This window comes from Gekko japonicus, unplaced genomic scaffold (genome assembly GCF_001447785.1).
Source record: "Gekko japonicus isolate JY-2015 unplaced genomic scaffold, Gekko_japonicus_V1.1 scaffold231, whole genome shotgun sequence".
NCBI lineage: Eukaryota > Metazoa > Chordata > Lepidosauria > Squamata > Gekkonidae > Gekko > Gekko japonicus.
Window position 1 is genome coordinate 1,442,745 of NW_015165837.1, and position 22,207 is coordinate 1,464,951.

The following is a 22,207-nucleotide window of genomic DNA, read 5'->3' on the forward strand; positions in this document are numbered from 1 at the left end:
GCTGAAGCAGAAAGCCCCGCTGCCTCCGCTGCCATGTCATGGTGCCTTCCAGTGAAATTGCTGGATCATGTTCTCCCCCCGCCCCCTCCGCCACCAGTAGCTCACCAATAACAAGATGTTGCTTATCACAGGCCATCATGCTGGTGCCGTGAACAAACAGGATGACAGCCTGCCAGATAGTAAAAGTAACCAAGACAAGAAGGATGCCTGTGGATATAATTTTTCCGGAGGGCAGAATGTGCTGCTCAGCTCACACGGGAAGATGCAAACAAAAGCTGAACCTTTCCAAAACAGACTGCAGCAAAAATAACTTGAGGGCCTTATCTGTGTTAAAATGTCTCCATCTCCACAATGGCCTTATTGCCATGGTGAGTTCTTTTTATCATCGTTCAATTCCACAACATTCTCCACTGGATGCAAAACAGCATTAATAAGCGCCTGTATGGAGAAACGTTAGACTCAGAGCATTTTTGGATTTTCTTCTAAACATTTAAAGAATATTATTCGATACTCTGGCGGGAGGAGGACAGCAGCTCCTCTCTCTGACCTTGGAGAAGAGCGGCCTGCAGAGCCACTGGACTGGTTACATGGCAACTGATGCACTGGCTCGGCAGGGATCACTGCTACACTATGCCTAATGTCACACTGTGATCTTATCCGAACCACAAGCCAAGCACTGAGGACAGATCAGCTGTTCCTTTAGATCTATAAGAAGAATGCAGACACGGGGAGGTTAGAGAAGTTCTTTGAAAGAAGCTCTGAATTGAAAGAGGGAGGAAGTGGGGGGAGGGGGGGATACCTGACAGCATACTGCTTTTACAGACCCTTCCAGTTTTGCTTTGGAATGAAAAAAAGAACTTGTGCACATAACATTCTGAGCAACTTACATCAGGGCAGGCTGGAAAAGAAGTCTGCATCAATCATGTACACTTTTTGGAGCGCCAAGTGATTACCCCCACCTAAGGCTGCATACCTTAACATGGTGAGGGGGCCTGTGTGTGTCAGCTAAAACAAAATAAATGACTACTGAGAAATTACATAGCTTTAAGGTTGATGACGAAGAAACTGAAATTCTTGATTTTCTATTCCTTGGCTCAATTATCAATAAAAAAGGAGACGGCAACCAAGAAATCAGAAGGAGAGTGAGGCCGGGAAGGGCAGCCAGGAAGGGGCTAGAAAAATCCTCAAGTGTCAGGATGTGTTGCTGGTGATCAATATAATTTGTACTGTGGTATTCCGCATTACTATGTATGGGTGTGAAAGTTGGACAATGGAGAAGGCTGACAGGAAGAAAGTTGATTCATTTGAAACGTGGTGTTACAGGAGAGTATTGTGGATACCTATGAACCACCAAAAAGACAAATAAGTGGGTTCAAATCGAGCCTGAACTGCCCCTAGAAGCCAAATTGACCAAACTGAGGCTATCATGCTTTGGTCACATTATGAGAAGACAAGACTCACTGAAAAAGACAAGAATGCTAGAAAACGTTGAAGGCAGTAGGAAAAGAGGAAGACCCAAGATGAGATGACTTGACTCCATAACAGAAGCCATGGACCTCAGTCTACAAGACAGGACATTTTGGAGGTCATTAATTCATAGGGTCACCATAAGTCAGAAGCCACTTGATGTCTCCTGGCATGCATGCACGCACGCACGCACACACTAACTACCAGAAGTGCCTATGGCAACTTATAATTCTACATACAGAATGTGGTTTCATGCAGGGACATTCTTTGTAGCAGTCATTCAGAACCACTCATTAACATAGCTAAGGCCTCGGCCACACGGGCAGGAAAATGTGGGGGGGAGGCGTGGCTGTTTGCCCCGGAGCAAACTAATGCGCGACTGCGCGATCAGACGTCGGGTTGAGGTCCCGTTGAGCTCCCGTGGTTAGGGGGGAGGTGCCGATCACATGATGTGGCAAAGAAGCTGAGCAGTGCGCCAAACGGGGTTGTGTTTTTTAAAAAAACTGAAATATGCGCATGCTCCGTTGGGTGCTTGTGCACATCTGTGGAGACTTGGGGGGGGGAACTTTTTGCGAGGGGACATGGGCGGGCGCCGGAACTACCACCGGAAACGCGATCAGACGCCCGCCCTTGCCCCGCGGTTTCCGGAAAGTAGTACCTCCGAGGTACTAGTTTTTTACCCCACATCTTTGGCGGGAAGCCTCGAGTGCGCCACGGGAGCTCTACGCTTCCCAGATGTGGCGGTGAGATCGCGCCCAGAAAATCCGCCTATCTTCCATCTCTCTAGCGTGCCTAATGCTCCATGTGACCGGGGCCATAGTCAGGCTTTTAAGTGGCTGCCATTTTCAGCATAGGTAATCTTGAGCTGCTTCCATGGGCACATGTGGATGTGAAAACGGTTTATATGTTTGCAACCTCTAAACGTGCAATGCCAGTCAGCATGTTGTTTATTGTTTATTTGGAAACACAATGTTAAGACTTTCTGTGAAATGTGCAGCCAAATACCAAATGGCCAGTACTTAGAGCTGTTCTCCAATACATGCTGGCAACTTAACCCTGGAGATTCAGACTAACAACTGGCAGTGGAAACATAACAATGCCAATATCCTCAGATGTGACTCTGAGTGCTTCCTCGAGAAGAAAGTTCAGTTCCCTTCCTCCTTTTCTCCTCATAGCCTGACCAGCCCATTTATATATTCCCCCTGACACCATTAACTAAAGTTTCACCAGGCTTAGTTCTCAGGATATACTTTTGCATATATACTGGATTACTTATCAAACTTGGTATAAACTATAAAAGCTAGTCAGTGCTCAGAGTGTGGATTAGATCAGCTCCAACTCGTGTGCAAAAGAAACACTAAAGAACAGAGTGAAACATGCACAAGCCTCCCATATGATAGTCTTTGTCCCACAAAACCATAAATGAAGACAAGTAAAACTGGGCAAGCTGTGCTGTCAGGATTTGGTCTTCAAGCAGATTAGCAGACAAAAAGATTATTCCAATTATATGACGTGCGTGGAACACTGCACAAAGGGTAAAAATGATGTGCATTTTGCATTCAGACACAGCCTATTTCAAATGTGTTCTTCCATGAAGGGAAGGGGAAAATATAAAGGCTTCAACTTTAAGAGAAGAATCTGCTAAATATTCAGTTTAGGGAAGCAAACAGTGCATAAAACCAGGAGGTTATTCCAACACATTCAGCCACGGCAAAACAAAAGTAAAGGGAGACTTTCTGCCTCCCATCACAGACATAATGCTCAATGAAGCACTCCAGTTTTCTCTGGGATGTCTGCCACACTTTGAGATAAGGAAGATTAGTCTTTAAGCGCAGGTCCTCATGTCTATACAGAGGATTTCACCCAGAAGTTTCCTCTGCAGTACCTCATCTGAGCTGTAGCATGACTTTCTTGGGGGTGGGTAAAGGCTGTCAGTTCATGTGACCATGGCAGTTAGAAATGACTACTAGAAAAAGACTATGGGAAAAGGTCAAAGTGCAGGCACTGACCGGAGGCCTTCACACTGATGTATTGTTTCAAGCCTCATCTGCTCAGATAATTGCTAGCTTTCTATACTTTCAATCAGAAATAAGATTTTTTAAAAAATGACAGCGCTAAAACAAATCTGGAAGTGCATCATCACGTAAAAGGTTATTATGTTCCAGGATGTATATGACAAGACTTACTGACTCTGCTGATCATCTTTTGATTTGGTGTTGTCTAGCGGCAGTTCCTCCTCCTTTTCTCCATTATCCGTTAGTTTATTTACAGGTTCTTGTAAGCTCTAGGCCACCCATCAATCCATACATGAAAGAAAACATAAGAATTCCATAATAAGGAATGCTGATTTAAAAAAATATGTTGTGGCTGATTAAAATTACAGAAAACAGAAGTCTCACAGGGATAGGAACTACTTTAATCTAAACAGGAAAAGGGAGACATTTGTAGCATAAGAAGGTCAGTGGACAAACTAGTGTGTAAACAGAATGAAAAAAAGGAAGACCAATCCTATAAGTTTGCTTCAGTCAACCATCAGAGCCAGTGTGGTATAGTGGTTAAGAGTGTCGGACTACTATCTGGAAGACCCGAGTTCAAATTCCCACTTGTGCCATGGAAGCTTGCTGGGTGACCTTGGGCCAGTCACACAGACTCAAGCCTAACCTAATTCATAGGGTTGTAAGGATGAATTGGAGGACAGGAGAGTGATGTAAACCCCATTGGGGAGAAAGGCAGGGTATAAATTAATAAATGAATTAAATAATAAATGCTCATGGCAAAACCAAAACCTGGTAAACAGAGATGCCCTGGAGGAGGGATCTGCAGTTAGGTCAGCTGGTTCAGCTACACCAAACATAAAATCATTGAAGCCGGAGACTAGAACTTTCACTATACAAACAGCTGGACTGAGGCTCCTCATTAGTGTAAGAAGTCTAAGAAACCTTTATGCATCTAAGTGGACCTTAGGCAATGAAAGCTTGTGCTACAATAAATTTGTTCATCTTAAGGTCTTCTCGCTGTGACACACTAACATGGCTTCACCTTTTAAAAAAGTGCTCAGCTCTGAGGCACTTATGCTATAGGGTCCCCCGTGCTGTTTAACATCTACCCGAAAGCACTAGGAGAGATCATCAGAGGATTTGGAGCAAGGTGTAACCAATTTGTGTATGACACCCTTAAAAGCCGAGCTAGGTGAGTCCTGAACAGGTGCCCGGAGAAGGTAATGGGATGGGTGAGAGGGCCCATACATTGGAACTCAGTCCAGGCAAGACTGAGGTGCTGTTGGTCTATGATAAAGATCCTCGAGGAATGAACAGTCAGCATGTCCTGGGGTTGCACTGCTCCCAAAGGAGCAGATTTGTAATTCAGGATGCTGCTGGATCCTGGCCTCAGGCTACAGGCCCAGGTCTCCTTTGTGGCACATGGCACCTTTTATCAGCTTTGGCTAATATGCCAGCTATGGCCCTTCCTTGAAAAGCACATCTGGTCACAGTGACCCATGCTTTAATTACCTCCAGGTTAGATTTCTCTCTTGTGCTCTACATGAGGCTGCCTTTGAAAATGATCCAGGAACTTCAGTTAGTCCCAAATGCTGTTGCCAGGTTAGAGTCGGGGCTGGATACAGGATCATATAATCCTTGTGCTCCAAGAACTGCACTGGCTGATTGTTTGGTCCCAGACACATTTCAAAGCACCGGCTCTTACCTTTAAATCCCTAAATTGCTTGGAGGAAAGGTAACTGAAGGACCACCTCCTCCCATATTGTCCAGCCTTTCAGTTATGATCTGCCTCAAGATCCCAGCTCTCTGTCCCCCCCCCCCGACCTTCAGAGGTGAGGCAGGTGGCAGCCAGAGACAGGGCTTGACATCTACTCTGCTACCTTCCAGGAGTTAGGCCAAAATAGTTCCATTCACCCACACTTTTCTTGAAGAAGTTTATTTTTAGCAGGGCTCTTTTTGTAGAAAAAGCCCAGCAGGAACTCATTAGCATAATAGGCCACACCCAACAGCAGGAACTCATTGGCATATTAGGCCACACCCCTGACAGCACAGCTCATTAGCACATTAGGCTGCACCCCCATATTACCAGAAGTGTGGTTATCCAGCCACACCCACCTTTTGCTTGTTATTCTGTTTACCTTGTTTGTTGTCAAAACCCAGGGCTTTTTTTGTAGCAGGAACTCGTTTGCATGTTAGGCCACACACCCCTAATGTAGCCAATTTTAATGAGTTTCTGCGATTGGGTGTGGCCTATTATGCTAATGAGTTCCTGCTGGGCGTGGCCAACTCGGGAGCCAGCCAGAACTCTGTTCCTGTGCGTTCCTGCCCAAAAATAGCCCTGATTTTTAGTATTGTTTCTGTAGACTGTTTAGCCTGGAAACTGTTACATTCATTTTAAGCTCCTCGGTATGTTATACCCTGGCTGGGGTTTTAATGCTGGATTTTAATTAATAACTCTTACTGCTTTATATTGTTGTGTTTTATCCTGTAAGCCACCTTGGGCAGGTTCCCTGGAGAGGCAGCATAGTTCCTTTTTTTCCTGAACAAACAAACAAAGAATACTCACTGTGCCTCTGTGCGGTCTTTGGGATTCATATACCAGTAACAATAAACAGCTGCTTGTCTTTGCTCCCTGCATATTTCAGTTTTGCTCTTTGTTTATCACATTTTGATGGACCTGTCTGTCAGAATACATATGGCGATCTCCCAGGTTTGCAGGGGAAAAAACCAACTTTAAAAATCCCTAATTCAGGACTAACTCTGCCTGGCATGTGCAAGTCACACACCCCCCAAGCCAGATTTCAGAGGGCGTTTTGGGTTGTCATGGCATGCAAACAATGGAAGTGGCTGGCAGAAGGTGGTGAGGAAGGGGAAGCCACAGCCAGAGGGTCGTTTTGGAAAGCAGAGCCTGCAGGCATGAAGTTAGAGCAGAATTAGAGACAAAAGGGGATTTTACCTCTCCTGTGACCCCCCTCCCCCGTTTCTGATTCCCCCAAACATATTTTGCTCTAGTGCTGTAATGTTGCTATGTGTGAAGAGTGAGTTTTATTTATTTAGGAGATTTTTATGCCGCCTCTCCAAAGTCCTGATCAAGATGGCTTATAATTTAAATAATAAATTATCAATATAAAATAAATGAACCATTAAATCAAGCCCAGGGGCATAACAACAGCTTAAAAGCATCAAGAGGTGGTGGATGCTCCTTTGCTGGATGTTTTCAAGTGGAAGCAGGACGACCATCTTTCGGGTATTTTGTAGGCTAAAATGCTCCTATAGAGTGCAGGGGATTGGACTAGATGACCTGCAAGATCCCTTCCAGCTCTAATATTCTATGATTCTAAGAAAAGGGACAACAAACCAGAAGGAAACCATAAAGCAGCCAGAAAGACAAAAGTCCTAATTAAAAGCCTGTGTAGAAAGACATGTTTTGGCCTGATGCCTGAAAGGCAATACTGTAGGCAACCAGTCAAGCCTCAAGAAGAAGGACATTCCAAAGGTATGGGGCCACCACAGAAAATGTCCTGTCTCTATGCCACCAGTATTACTTTTGAAGGCATGGGCATGGAGAATAGGGGCTGGGAGACAGTTATAAACTGCTGGGCTGGACACTGTGGGTGGAGATGGTGCTTCAAGTAGCCTGGCCCCAAGCCATTTAGGGCCTTCAGTAAGAACAAGCAATCTGACTTGTGCCCAGAAACAGACAAGTATCCAGTGCAGATCTTTCAGCACAGGGATGATATGAATCCTGTAAAAGGTGAAGGTTCCCTTGCTCGAAAGCCAGTCGAGTCCGACTCTAGGGTTGCGGTGCTCATCTCCGTTTCAAAGCCGAAGAGCCAGTGCTGTCCGAAGACATTTCCGTGGTCATGTGGCCGGCATGACTAAACACCAAGGCGCATGGAACGCTGTTACCTTCCCACCAAAGTGGTACCTATTTATCTACTTGCAATTTCTTGCTTTCGAACTGCTAGGTTGGCAGGAGCTGGAACTAGAGACAGGAGCTCACTCCATCATGCGGCAACTCGGGTCTCGAACTGCTGAATTACTGACCTTCCACAGCCTGCAGTTCAGCGTCTTAACCACTTGAGCCACCACAGCTCCTTACGAATCCTGTAACCAGCCCCTAATAATAGCCTAACTGCCACATTTTGGACCAACTGAAGTTTCCAGGCAGCTCCATGTACAGTGCATTACAGTAATTTAACTTGGATATAGTCAGAGAATAGGTCACTGTGGCCAGATCATGCTTTTCAAGGAATGGCCACAGCTGGCAAATCATCCGGAGCTGTTAAAAGGTGCTACATGCCATGGAGGAGACCTCAGCCTCCAACTGTAGCCCAGGGTCCAGTCGCACCCCGAAGCTACGAACCTGCTTCTTCAGGGAGAGTGCAACTCCCTCCAGGACAGGCTGGCTCCACAACCCCCAAGCAGCTTCTCCATTGACCAACAGCACCTCAGTCTTGTCTGGATTGAGTTTTAGTTTATTGGCCCTCATTCATCACATCACCTTTTCCAGGCATTTGTTCAGGATTTCCACAGACTCACATGACTCAGCAGTTAAGGAGAATTAGAGCCAGGAGTCATTCACATATTGGTGACACCTCAATCTAAATCTCCAAATGGCCTCTCTCAATGTTTTCATGTAAATGTTAAACAGCATGGCAAACAAGGTGAAACCCTGTGGGACCTCACAGCAAAAATATCATGGGGCAAGCAGCAGTCCCCCAGCACCACCTTCTGGATTTGACCAATCAAGTAAGAATGAAAACACTGAAGCACTCCCAACCCAACTAGCCCATCCAGGAAGATGCCATGGATGCTTGGTTTGAAACCTAGCAAGATGTTCAGGAGAACTGGTTGGGATTCACCTCCCTGTCACGTTCCTGGTAAACGCCATAGGACAAGCAGCAGTCCCCCAGCACCACCTTCTGGATTTGACCAGTCAAGTAAGAGTGAAACCACCAAGCACTCCCATCCCAGCCAGCCTATTCTGAAAGATGCCATGACACGTATTTCGACGGGAGACCTCCAGAGAATACCAGGGAGGCCAGAGGCAGGCTATCAAGCCACTTCTCTGAATGTCCTGTGTCCCAGTAGGAGTCACCAGAGGTCACCATGACTTCCAGGCATGGGCGCATGTGCACACACACACGAACACACAGTGCAAAAATACCAAAAAAAGAAAAAAGAAAAGATGCCATGGATGACTGCTTCAAAGATGTTCAGGAGAATCAGTAGGAACTCACTTCCCCCTGTCACTTTCCTGACGAAGGTCATCAGTCATGGTGATCAAGGGCACGCAACAAAGTGGGGCACAATCAAAGTGTCTTCTAATATTACCACATTATCTACCACAAGGGCTGTAATTCCAGACAGTGTGCCAAGTGGAAAATATTCCCTCTTATCTAGTTTAGCTCTTATGTTGTTCCACAGCTAAACAGACTGATTCACTAGTGGAGGCGTTGCAAAGTCCTGCCAATGTAATTTTGATCTTTCTTTAGCTGAAAACAGCTGTTCGTACTTATGTTACCTTTGTATTTTTAGGCACTAACATGTAATTTCATTTCCTCCCATTAAAATATAGTTTTCCATGAATATTTACATGGATAAGAAGCCCAGGAGACCCATTTATCCCAAGAACAGACCATGGGAAGTGGCAATACCAACATTCTTATTAAGAAACATTACTTCCTAACCAAACCCAGATTTATGCTTCCAGGATGGGTAATTTATGTTAGGAATTTTTTTTCTTTTTCTTTGCTTTAATGGCACGAGTATTTATCAACAGACCAGACTTGTAAATAACAGCCCTCTGATTGCCTGTGGAAATAAGAAATCACCTCCAGGTGACCGGGAAGAGAAACTTTACAAAAGTTGATGTTTCTTGTCTTTTTTGGTCAAAAATATAAAACTAATTTTAATAAACACAGCATGTGTAGACAGACAGTCTAGTAAACATTTTTGTGGCCTAACCATCTTTGTGGACATTTCCAAGTTTGCATCAGCCACTTAATCAAGAGTCATCCATATGAACATAGTTAACCGGCATGGCTCCCATTCTAGTTCCCCAAAAGGAGTTTGCATCATACTTTTAAAGGAACCACCCATGGCAAGTTTTTTAGATGCACAAAAATCCTTTCATAGTAATATCTGGATGAGTACAAAAATAATGTATCCAATCATCAAAATCAGACAAGTTAAGACTTGTCTTGTTGTAGGTTAGGAAGTGCATGGAGATTTGGGGGTAGAGCCTGAGCAGGGACCTTAGAGGTGCCTTCCAAAGCAGCATTTCCTTCAGGGGAACTGATCCTCGTTGTCTGGCGATCAGTTGTAATTGTAGCAGATCTCCCGGCCCCAGCTGGAGGCTGGCAACCCGAGGACAAGTACAACCGTGTTAGGAAGGTTGTTTGGGTAGTCAGAGTTTTTTCTGCAGTTTGATGGCAACCAAACCACTTCTAGCCAAAGCACTTGGGGGCCTGTGTGTATTTAGCTCTCTTGAACTGCAGCTGATGTGAAACAAGCGGCAGTCACAGTAACTCTGGTTTTGACCCAAAGCTTGCGGAATGCACACCTGTGGGCATAAAGATCCTCTAAGTCAGGGTGTCTAATCACTTACTGGCTGACCAGAGAAACAGAGGCAGCGGCTCAGTGTCTGTCAGAACAAAACACAACTGGCTGTACAGCATAGGGTACTACATTTTTATAATTAAAAACATCTAGTGTGTTTGTTTTGATCCCCAGTTCTGTGATGGATACTTAGACTATCTGAGACCAGCAACTTCAGTAGGGCTCGGGGTGAGGGACACCTCGAGAATACGTTTTTCTTTGGGGCTCTCTTTCACAGGGATTGGGAACGGATTGCTATAAAGTACAAGCATCTCCTGAAACATACAGGTTATCTCAACCCCAAAGCACTTTAATCTCCATCCCCTTTTTGGCAGAAAATCTTCAAGAACATTCAGCTCAGCCTTAATTCTTACATCTTGGATAATATCCAAGGGCACTTGACAGTAAGAGCAGAAAAGAAAGAATCCTAGCACAAACACATGTACCAGAGCACAAAATGACCAAGAGAAACAAAAGAACCCTCTACAACAGATTCAGTTTCTATAGTGAATTATGTAAGCTTCTCCTGAAAATAAGGTCTTACACTGGCTTAAGTACAGTCCAGCTCTCTAAGAAATAGCGCCTTACAGAACTATCGTCTATCAATAAGCATACCATAACACAATACTCAGAGTCCCTGCAACAGATCCAAATGTGCAAGTTAACATCAGCAATAGAGTTTCAGGACCAAACAATACTAACAACATGGGGAGGGGGGTGATTGTATCTGAGGCAGTGTGCCTGCACATGAAAGCTCATACCTTGAATAAAACATTTTTGGTCTTAAAGGTTCCACTGGACTCAAACTTTGTTCTACAGTAAAACCAGTAAGGGTGTGATCAGACGGGCTGTTTGGTCCGATGTTGTCTCTTCTCCCTACCAGATTTAATGTGCATGTCCAGGCAGCGTCTGGCCTTCCGTTCTATTCCCCAGTTGTCACCCCCCCCCGGACTTCCTTGACACCAGAGAAAATCCAGTATTTACAGCTCAAATCGTCCACCTTGCATTTCTGACTGTCTAATCATCTCGTTGTGCACTCAAGACATCTGGATGTCTGCGGCTTTCGCTCCCTGGCTGCCATTCCCCCCCCCCCCGTTTGCAATATGTGCATAACCGCATATTTGCCCATGGCGAATAAGCGGATCTGCACATGTGCAAAGTAGAGGGTTTGTTTTTTTTAATGAAGAGTGGTGTGTCTGGTCACTCCCTCTCCAGAACAAATACCTCCGGAGAAATTAGAGGCATGGGCAGACTGTGCCAGGCCTGCCGTCTGATTGCAGCCTAAGTGAACATTTCAGCCTTTTTGGAAAGTCCGCTAGAGATGTCAGAGTGGCCATATTCAAGAGAATCAATTCTGTTGTGCACTTACAGTGTCAGAAAAGGAATTCTGTTCCTGACACATTAAAAACAGGGCCTATTGAATGTAAAGCTGCATTAACTCTCTGAGCGGCCTTCTGCTACTATTTACTTCTATCTATCATCTATCTACTTATCTACCTATCTATTGATTATCTATTTTTATTTACACAATTTATGCCCTGATCTGCGTAGCCCAGGCTAGCCCGATCTCATCAGATCTCAGAAGCTAAGCATAGTTGGCCCTGGTTCGTATTTGGATGACAGGCCACCAAGGAATACCAGGGTAATGACATGGAGGCAGGCAATGGCAAGCCACCTCACAATATCCCTTGTCTTGAAAACCCCATGAGATCACCATAAATCAGCTGTGGTTTGACAACAAAAAAATTATGCTATTTATAGTCTATCTTTCTCACTAGGACTCAAGGTGGATTATGCTTTTGCTAGGTTGCAGCCTGTGAAAGCTTGGGCTATACAAAAAATTAGCTTGTCTGTTCTGGTACTACTGAAGGTACACTTGAAAGACTAATGTAACCAAACACTAGCATGACTAACTAAACATCTAAATAAAGAGAGCTCTCAAAGGAAAGAGTATGGCAAGACCACAATGAGAGCCCCTGCTTCCTGCATTAAGAAAATAAAACTAGTACATGATCTAAAACCTGGATTAAATTGAATTTATTCCAGCTAACAAATTAAAGCAAAAGACATCTTTTCTTCTTCACCTATTGAAGTAACATTTTTTTTCCTGGTAAAAAGGGGAAAAAATCTACCTGCTTGTAAATAACAATGTTTATGTTAAAATTCAATTATACTTAATAAAGTCAATGATGTGTCTTCTGGTGACAATTATTACATAACACAGAATACATAAAAACAATTAAGAAAATTAGATTACCAGCAGTGATGCAATTGCAAAGACAGTAATTTATATCACAGGCTTTGGAACAGCCTCTGTGTCCAATCAAACTAGGCAAATATCAGTAATATCCCTTTTTTCCTCTCTTGAAAAGATACAAGGCGACCACATAATATAATTTTGAACATAACAGATGCCAGACATGGTTCCTAAAAGTCCCATATGCCTTTGGATGAGGCAGTTTACTGCAGTGAGGGGTGCCAGGTCTCAGGGCTTGCCCCAAAGTTTCAGAGGAGTCTCTTTTTCTGGGCCTCCAGGAGTTAAATCTCAAGTGCATGGAGTCAGGAGCAAGGAAGCGAACTATCTTCTTTACAGATCAGCCCCAGCCCTAGTCAAGAATGTCTAAGAAACACCACAAGCAAACTATGAGATGCAGCTATTGATGTTTGCACCCTGACTCACCAGTTCCCACCCAACTCAGCTCACTCATCCATCTTGTGATGCCAGGACCTAACACCCCCTGACCATCCAAACGCCATTCGGATCTATCCTCCTGCTATCAACCACTACCTTGAGCTCTCAGACTCTGACTTCTGATCTTCAGGGAACCTGACAACTTTAATGACATTTCCTCTCTGAAACATTCAACCTCATTTCCATCTTTGAACAACACCTTCTTTCACTGCCGCAGTACTGTTGGATTATTTGATAGGAGTAATAACCGCAGTAGTTTACAGTGAGCATGGAAAAGCCATATGAAAAAGCAGCAAAGATAATGGGTTTGGACATTTTCAAACGGAGGGGTAAAAAAAATCTTTGTTAACAAAAGACCATCTTTAAGAAAACAAGGCATTTATTTATTACGCTTTTATCCCATTCTTCCTCCAAGTACCTTGGGGCCATATACAGCAGTTTTCCCTCACCCATTTTACCCTTACAAACATCGGCCACTTCCACATTGTCATTTTTGTCACTTGTTTGTCCCCTATTGCTTTTGGGGGGGGCTCTCTTTTCCACATGTGTTTTGCTCCCTTTGGGACTACTAGAGAGAGCAAAACACATTTTTTTGGGGGGGGACCCTAAAGCAATAGGGACAAACGAGTGACAAAATGACAGTGCGGAAGTGGCCACTACTCTGTGAGGTATGTTAGGCTGAGAGAGGAGGACTGGCCCAAGGTCACTAAGAGAGCATTATGGTAGAGTAGAGATGAGAATCTCTCCTCTCCTGGGTCAAGAGTAGTGTTTAAAAAAAGACCAGCAAGAAAAAAAATAGCATTTTGGAAGCTCTTCCACAAAGTTATTGAATCGAGTCATTGCAATTTACCCTTATCCTTATTTCCTTGCTTAGACACTCCTTTCCTTATTTATTCATATCATTCATTTTCTTCTCCTTCTACCCCTGAATACTTCATTAGTTATAGGATAAAAGTAATCTTTAAAGTGCCACTGGACTCCTGTCTTATTCCGCTACGGCACAATAACATGGCTACGCATTTGGAATCTTCATTAGCTACGGATTTTTATAAGTTTAATAAGAGCTACATTCAAGTTCAGTAGGACCTCAGAGGCCAACAAGATTTTCAGAGTACAAGCTTTTGAGAGTCAAAGCCCCCTTTATCAAATACAAATTAATGTATTTCTAAATGGTGTACTTATTTTTTTCCTTCCTTGATATAGTTCAAAGGTCAAATTGTTAGTCATTAAAGGACACATGAAAACAAAGAGCAATTAATATTCTCACAGTGAGAGAACATAAGGTATTCAAGGGAATGAATTCTGAAGCCTGAACAAACTCCCCTCCTCCTGTAACTGTACAGCAAAATCCTATCTCCTCAACTGGATGCTTGAATTAAAATATTCTATCAAACACAAACTTGAAAATCAGGAAATACAGCTGCAATTGCATTACTCCAAGAATACACCCTGAAGGAAAGAAAACAAATGGCTCTCTCATTATCCAAGGCTAGCCAAAAAAAGGGGGGGGACCTTTCCTAAAACAATGTATTCTCTACAGAAATAATCCCAAGGGCATTTAAGAGTCCTTCTGTAGGCAACACTTCAGACCGAATAAATTATCAGTATGTATAACTAATTAAAACAGAACTCTGAAAGTAAGCTGTCTCTTCAAAGGCCTGAAATTCATCAAGTTGAGCTCAGATGCTATAGTTACACGCATCCTTAATTTAGGTCGCTCCAGTGTGGTCTACAGGAGTACTTGTTGCTGATTTTACAAAGGGATGTAGGTGTCCTTATATGCCTGATTCAAAGCCCTCTTCTGAAACTAATAGAGAGTACTTCCATTTGCAAAAAGGAGTAAAATTATTTTATATTGGTACAGTGGCACAGCTTTAGAAAAAATGGTGGGTGAATAATCTTAAAGTTTTTCATAGATATTTTTTATTTATTTTAATCAAGTTTCAGAGCTGGCTAATTTTATTAGGCTCCCTTTCATGGCTGCTCTCTGTCCTGTATTTTTATTATATTTTATTGATTCAGTGGATTGATTTAATGGATATTCATTGCTCTGTAAACCACCTCATGAATCACATAGGTTAAAACATGTGCTTCAGCCTCATTAGGAACCAAGTTGCAGGAAGGTATACAGTAGCAAAGCTACACTGGAGTCTAGTAGCATCCTAGGCTTGCCAACCTCCAGGTTGTGGCTGGAGATCTCCCGCTATTACAACTGATCTCCAAGCAACAGGGAGCAGTTCACCTGGAGCTAATGGCCATTGTGGAAGGTGGACTCTATGTCATCATTGAAGTCCCTCCCCTCCCCTCCCCAAACCCTGTCCTTCTCAGGCCCCCCCCCCCCAATTTCCAGGTATTTTCTAACCTGGAGTTGGCAACCCTACTTAAAGACCAATAAGATTTTCAGGGTATAAGCTTTCCAGAGTCAAGCTCCCTTTGTTAGATACAAATTTGGATCTGATGAAGGGAGCTTTGACTCTCAAAAACTTATGCCTCCAAAACCTTATTGGTCTCTAAGGTGCTATGTGTCATACCTCTCCCTGGTAGCCAACCTGACCAGACGAATGACCAGCCTAATAACAAAACCTCCTCTGATAACGACACCTTCTCTGAAGAGGAGGAACACTCAGCTGAGACAGAGCCCATCAATCTGCAAGGACAGGAGATGCAAGCTCTTGACAACACACCGGATGTAGCCAATCCAGTCTCTCCTCCAGCTGCAAACAATTTACCGGCATCCAGTCCGGATGTGGAGGAGAGGGAGAAGGCTGGGCCCAGTGTTTCTCCAACACCCCTTGAGCGCCAGCACTGTAAATGGAGATCAGACCTGAGAGCCCATTGCAGTGAGCGTCTAATGGATCACAGACACCTGTTGCCAGATGAATACTTGCAGGGATGCATGCCACAATTAGCAGCAGCTAAACAGCCCATGGAAAGCCAGCTATAAATCCAGGCAGGGGGAAGCTGCTCATTGTGGATGCGCTGACAAGGTGGGATATAAATGGAAAGTAATAAATAAATAAATAAATAACGTGTACCATGGCTGCATAACCACCCACCTTGTCTCCTGAATCTCTGACTGGAACCTCTGTTGCTCTGAACTTGGACTGGACCTTGGACCACCCGACTTCTGGACTCCCGAAACTTGAACTATCTGACGACTCCCCTTTCTGGATACCTGAACCTTGGACTGTCTCTTGACCACTCTCCTGCCTGAACCCTTGCTGTGAATGACTACCTGGTACTTTCTGCCTGGCTGTTCTGTGGAACTTCTACCTGCTCCCGCACCAGACCCACCGGGACCAGTACACTATGGGACTTGAAACTAGAAACCAAATGTTGGCTAATGAGAAACTTATGATCAGAATTAATATGTCAAGAAGCATATCAAATATATAGCTTATGAAGTCCACTCCAAAACGTTCTACAATGAAGTCCACAATCCCTTCTTTATCTGAATCACTCTCTAGAGACTACAAAGTAAATATTTAAAACACTATATACACCTTACCTTCAGCATAGTGAATACGTATGGCTGATAGCCCCTGAAACTTTCGTGGATAGCAGCCATGGTGTGTGATGTTTTTTCCCAAAAATGAAGAAGGGTTGTCTGTGAGGAAGAGAAACTTTTGGTTCAATATTCATATGTTCACTAATGGTTAATATTCCCTGCACTGTCCCACGACATTTACCCAGCTTTAGTCTTATGACTAAGATGATTTTATTAAACATCTATTTAAAATGCACATGTTCTATCAAGGTGTAAGTCCTGGGTTTTATGGATACTGTCTTGCTAGTTACCTGGTATGTTGTCAGCACATGAGACAGAAGATTGCATCTGCTGGCTCCAAGAAGATCCACTTTCTGGCAAACATCAGTTTTCAGCTTGTCGAAGTTCAGCTTTGTATGACGGACTTGTGCTTGTACCTGTTAATATAAAGAAAATTTACCACGATGTCACCAAAAAGATACCTGTTGGAAAGAACAGTTCCTTCAAACAACAGCAAATCAAAGAAAATGTCTAATCATAGTGTGTCCAATTACTTGTTTAATTATTCCTTATATTACGTTCTGTAAACAATGTAATACCTGGAAATACTGTTTTGGAAACAATATGTTATAATGTGTTTATGTTAATAGATTATTAAAAAGTTCAGTATTTCAAATGTTATACACTTGACATCCAAATATATTGGCAGTCCTACCTATTGTGACTGTATTTAGAGTTTTCTGTCCATATACTTTCTTTTGTTTACTGCAGGGTTTTCTTTTCTAATGGCCAACTTCTATTTCTTGGCAAAAATTAAAATTTGTGTGCTGTTCACACTGTTCTCTCATTCTACAGGGTTTTTTTTAAGGAAAGAAAGGTAATTTTGGTTTTGTCCCTGGCTTCAAAATTTCTGCAGATTTTACATTTTTGCCTGTGAGCAAACAGTACTAACCAGAAGTAACTAATGACCCAAGTAGCAAATGAACAGTCAGCAGCATTCAATGGGGTGCTGGGGAGAAAATGGGAGGAATGAAATTACATGCATTGATATTGTGATATCACTTAAGTCTGCATAACCAGAAGTGACATAAGTGCCTCAATGAATGCTCTAGGATTTCCCCCGTGCTTTGCGGTTTTACTACAGAGTTCTGTGTGAATCCTAGAGTGTCCCACAACACAGTGTCACCACTTCCGGTTAAGCAGTTGGAAGTGATAATGTGGCATCAATAGACCCCATTTTGTTAAGTTCCTGCCCCGCCCCAAGTCTTCTGGGAGGTTGAGAGCCCTTGGCTGACAACCCTGCAGAATACACAATATTCTGCTATGGCAGTACAACAGAGTATTCCAATTACTCTATGAACTCTTCCTTTCTTTTACCCAGGAGAGATAAAAGTCTAAATCAAATGTTATTGCAGCAGTGTGGGAATTACATGCTGTAGCTTGGTCCCACTCTGTTCAACGTGGAGAAACAACCACACAAGCAAGGTTACCAAGGTGCTTTGTTTTCCTATCCATTTCAAGAGAAAGAACGAAGTAACTTGTCTTGCCTGTGGTTCTTCTTTAACCAAGATGTTAAAGGCCTTCTGTTTCCCAGGCTACAGATTTTCTATTAAGACTGTCTTCAAATCAATTGAATAATCTGAAACCTTGCCCAGGAATAGTACCATTGTTGTTCTCTGTACTCAAACCCTATCTGTTCTGATGTTGTAGCTTGACAGTGGTCACATCTTTGCCATGACATGTTCTTCAGTGTGGAATTTAATCTCAATTGCAGTTCCTCTCTTCTCTGCTTGAAAAAAATCTGAAACACTTTATATTCAGTGTTTTTAAAGGATTTTCTAATTACTCCTCTTACGTATGTTCTCCTTCCCTCTCTGCGCTCCCTTTTTATACACCAATCTGAACTATGACCACTTGGAAACAAGCACTACGTTTATTTTTGAATTTAGGCACAAAAGGTTCCTGGTTGGGATATTAAACTGCTTTCTACCAGCATAAAGCACTTATGCTAGCAGAACCACACTTCCGTTGGCAGGGGAAGGAAGAGTGATTTCTAATGATCCCTTCTCCAACTTTAGACAGCCAGTTTGCTTCCCTATACTGTTCCTGCAGAACCTGGGTAGGAGGTGTCGGTGGCCACACTGGGAGGGGGAAAGAGAGGAAAATCCTGCTTCATGGGCTTCCATATGCTGGTGGCACTTCAAATTCAGACCCATGTTTAAACAGCACATATATGGGCAACCCATCAAATCAATGGCATAGACACATCTAAATGGCTGTGTTTCCCCTCTATGCTTTTAAATTTAGCAACCATGGTCAGAGAAGACTTAAGCCCTCACTTACATGTTTATTGTGGGTGAACCAACCTACTTACATGTATGTGTATTTCATCCCTTTTTATATCCTACTAAAATGTTAAGTATGCATTGGCTCTTGCCTCCATTTATTTAAATGTAACTTGCAAATAGTTTTCGACTACAGCCCTAAACAAGGTAGTGGACTTTGTTGCTGAAACAGCCTGGTCTGTAGCAGCCCACTGCATGTCAAATGAGCATTAACTGGAGGAGCACTATCAATCTACTGGAGGCATATATGATTAATTAAATGTTCCATAATCTAGAGTCATGTCTCACAATGTACTGTAAAATCCACTCAAAAGCATATATGAGATAGCCTAGCATAGCTTATTGTTGTTGTTGTTTTAAGAGACTTCAGCCTATGCAAAACCCATTTTTTTCCTGCTTTCAAGAAAGGATGGTTTATAAACAGGAAATGATGAGTAACATTAGATCTACTTGACCCAATATGTAATATAAGACCATATGCTTTTTGTGTCAATACTGGTTATTATAATACTCAATGCACTGCTGTGTTCCCAAATGCTACACATTTTCCTCTGCCAAGCAAAGGAAAGGCTCCAGTATTAAGCATTATTAAAATGTTTGGCTTCTGTTTTTGTACTTTAGAGCCACAGGAGGTCCCCTTAGTGGTATAACTTGCTATGCCCACGACACAGCTGTACAGGACATGAAGCACAGAATTCAGAAGTTATACCAGCATGAGGCTGCACCTATTTTTGAGAATCTTTGCAAGTTCAGAAAATGATCAAAGCGTACATTTTGAATCCCAACTCGCTTAATAGCCGAATACACACATAATCGATCTGATCTCCTAGCCTACACCAGAGCCAACAACACTGATGAGGGCTGGTTCTATAAAAAGATTCTCGCCCCCGTGTGCAAAGCTGGAAGGCCCTGGGTTAAAGGGAAACGTCCACATTATATTGTTTTAACTCTGAGCTTGAGATGGCACTCCTGTGATTTCCTCTTTAATTTGGAGGGGGAAAGTTTAAAAAAGAAATCTTCATCGTGGCAGTGGGGGAGTCTGTGTGGACATCCCCTCTGTCATCACTATGGGGATAGGGCAGAGCTAAGTGCTGCTTTCAAAGTGGCGCAGGGCGGCTTGTAGCTGCTTGCTGTTTCTCCCCTTTAGCCCTTCAAAGGGCTCTTTCCTTCCTGAGCTGTGCAAGATGTTTGGATATGTTTGTTTTGCACAACACGACTTTCTTGTATATGTATTGGATAACACATGATGCCAGCCTCTGCCTAAACTGCTTGCCATAGTGACTGGACTCTGAAAAAATTGATATTGCTGGTATTACCCCATGTCTACCATTAACTAAAACTGGAAAAAAGCATTATGGGGGCATACTTCTACTGACAGGTGAAGAAGTGCTCTTGGGTCACCATTTACAGCACTTTTTCACAGCGCTGCCCCTCGCTCATATGCCGCTGCCTCCAATTTTAAAAAAGCACCAAAACATTCCAGTTGAATTGAGACTTACCATTTAGGTGTCTCTCCATGTACTTCTTGTGTCTGCTAGCTGTGATCATTACTCTGTGCCAGTGCTAGTATACTGCCATAAGTTTTTTAAGTTTGTGAAAACTAGCAGTATTATACAATGCCATCAGAAACACAGCCTAATGTTAGAAACAGCATAATGGTGTCACACCAACAATTTCAATTAAAAAAAAAAGACAGCTACACCAGAACAATAGGAACAGAAGTTAGCCATGTAGAACAGGCAGCCACTTCACAGGCTCAAAGTTGTTTAACATGAACATCAGCAAAGACTCCTGAGATGACCCAATCTGCAGCTTGCCCTGCATTTGTTCAAGAGACTTGAGCAAGGTAAGTTCATCTTGCCATCAAGCTTATGTTGAACTTTGCAGCATCCCTAGTCTGGGCCTCTCAGCTGTACTAATGCTCAAGCATTACTGCTCAAACATTACTTATGTGATCTGAGTCCTAAATGGCAACAGAGCTATTTAGTAATTCATAGCTGATGATGTCATCCTGAGAGCAAAGGATGGAAGGAGAATGATTAACGGATCCAGAGGAAGAGGATTTCTGCTGGAGCATATAAATTGCTAGACAGATTCTATTGTTGTTAACGAGATCAGATTGTTGCTTCCCTCCCCCCCCCAACCATGAATGTTAGGAGTTTACCATCAGAAGGTGATGCTGCACTGAAATGTCCTGCAATAATATTAACTGCATTTAACTTCATTTGAATACTTGCTAGAATTTCAAATGTTTGAGACCCCTTTCCAAAGACCTATATAGAGATGTAAAATTTCCATACATTTTGGCCCTGACCTGGATAGCCCAGGCTAGCCTGATCTCATCAGATCTTGGAAACGAAGCAGGGTTGGCCTTGATTAGTGTGGGCAACCTCCAAGGAATACCAGGGTCCTGACGCAGAGACAGGCAATGGCAAACCACCTCTAAAACGTCTTTTGCCTTTAAAAAAGTCTAGTTCGTCACCTTGTGGTGCATAATGCCAAAAGAGCTAGAACTTCTGACTGCCAGACAATCTTAGGTTCTCCCGGCTATAGTACACACACAGCCATATGATAATTTATTATTATTCCATACATTTGAAAGCCCTTTCCCCCTAAGGAAAAAAAATGAAAAATTCAGGAACAGTGAAATATATGCAATACTTACTTTCCTATCAAATGTAAACTGACTTTGCTGTTTTAATGATATAAAATGCATCATTTATAACTTAGTATAACTTTGCATATTTATGGAATTCAAAAGTATAAATGCCTACGTTTCTTACAAGTAAAACTGCAAATATGCGCAATACACAAGACAGCTGCAAACTACTACACTCTGTGCTAACTCAGCATATCCTAATTTTGCCATCTGAGTGGCAGGGAAAAATAAAGACAGCCCCACCAGAATGGCAAGGACTGGGTATCAGAGCATTGTAAAGGGTATTTTTCTGAGAGAGGGGGGGCATTTCATTTGTCATTGTAAATTACAGCTGGCCATGCCAATTTTTTAAAGGAAGTCTTATAGTTGTAGTGTTGAACTGTACAGGGATGTACACAGATGTTCAAACAGCCTTGGATGTTAAATTTCTCCCATGGTGCTCACAGTGCTTAATCCTATTCCATTCCAGAGGCCTAATTGGGCAGTATGATTCTCAGTTAATTGCCTTTCTGGTTTCTAAGTTGGGTGGGGGTGTCGATGGACGAGATTTGGGCACTTTATTTTCTGACTGAACTCCCAATAGAAACTTTCCAGTGTTGACACTACAGGAAAAAAACTAAATGTAGTTGCATTCAAGTCCAAAATTCTGGGACTAACCACCACAGGCACTAGCAAGATCACAATGCTCTGCCATTATGTAATTACTTATTTCAATTTCTCCTCTAACTTCAGACTTCAGAAATCAGCAATTGAAATGAGCACGTTAAATGTGGCCATTTAAAGCCAACCCAGACAAGGCACCTTCTAGAAAACACTTATGCTCTAAAGCAAGTGGGGGGGGGGAGAGAGACAGAGTGGAATATAAAGTAAGACGATGAGAGGGATCTTCTTTGTTTTCATATCCAGTTAGTGGGTCAGCTGCAAAGCTATGGGCTAAAAATGAATTGCAGCAGCAAT

General features: G+C 42.9%; 1 protein-coding gene across 3 annotated transcripts in view; it reads right to left on the minus strand.

Annotated features, from left to right (window-relative positions):
• Window positions 1-22,207, minus strand: part of ICA1 (islet cell autoantigen 1) — a 75,771-nt gene that overhangs the window by 19,849 nt on the left and 33,715 nt on the right. For all 3 annotated transcript variants that reach the window (XM_015410939.1, XM_015410938.1, XM_015410941.1), the window contains exons 6-8: window positions 16,558-16,683; window positions 16,268-16,366; window positions 3,654-3,751 (exon numbers count right to left, since the gene is read on the minus strand). In XM_015410939.1, the coding sequence (XP_015266425.1) occupies window positions 3,654-3,751; window positions 16,268-16,366; window positions 16,558-16,683 (323 nt within the window). The remainder of the gene's footprint in view (window positions 1-3,653; window positions 3,752-16,267; window positions 16,367-16,557; window positions 16,684-22,207) is intronic.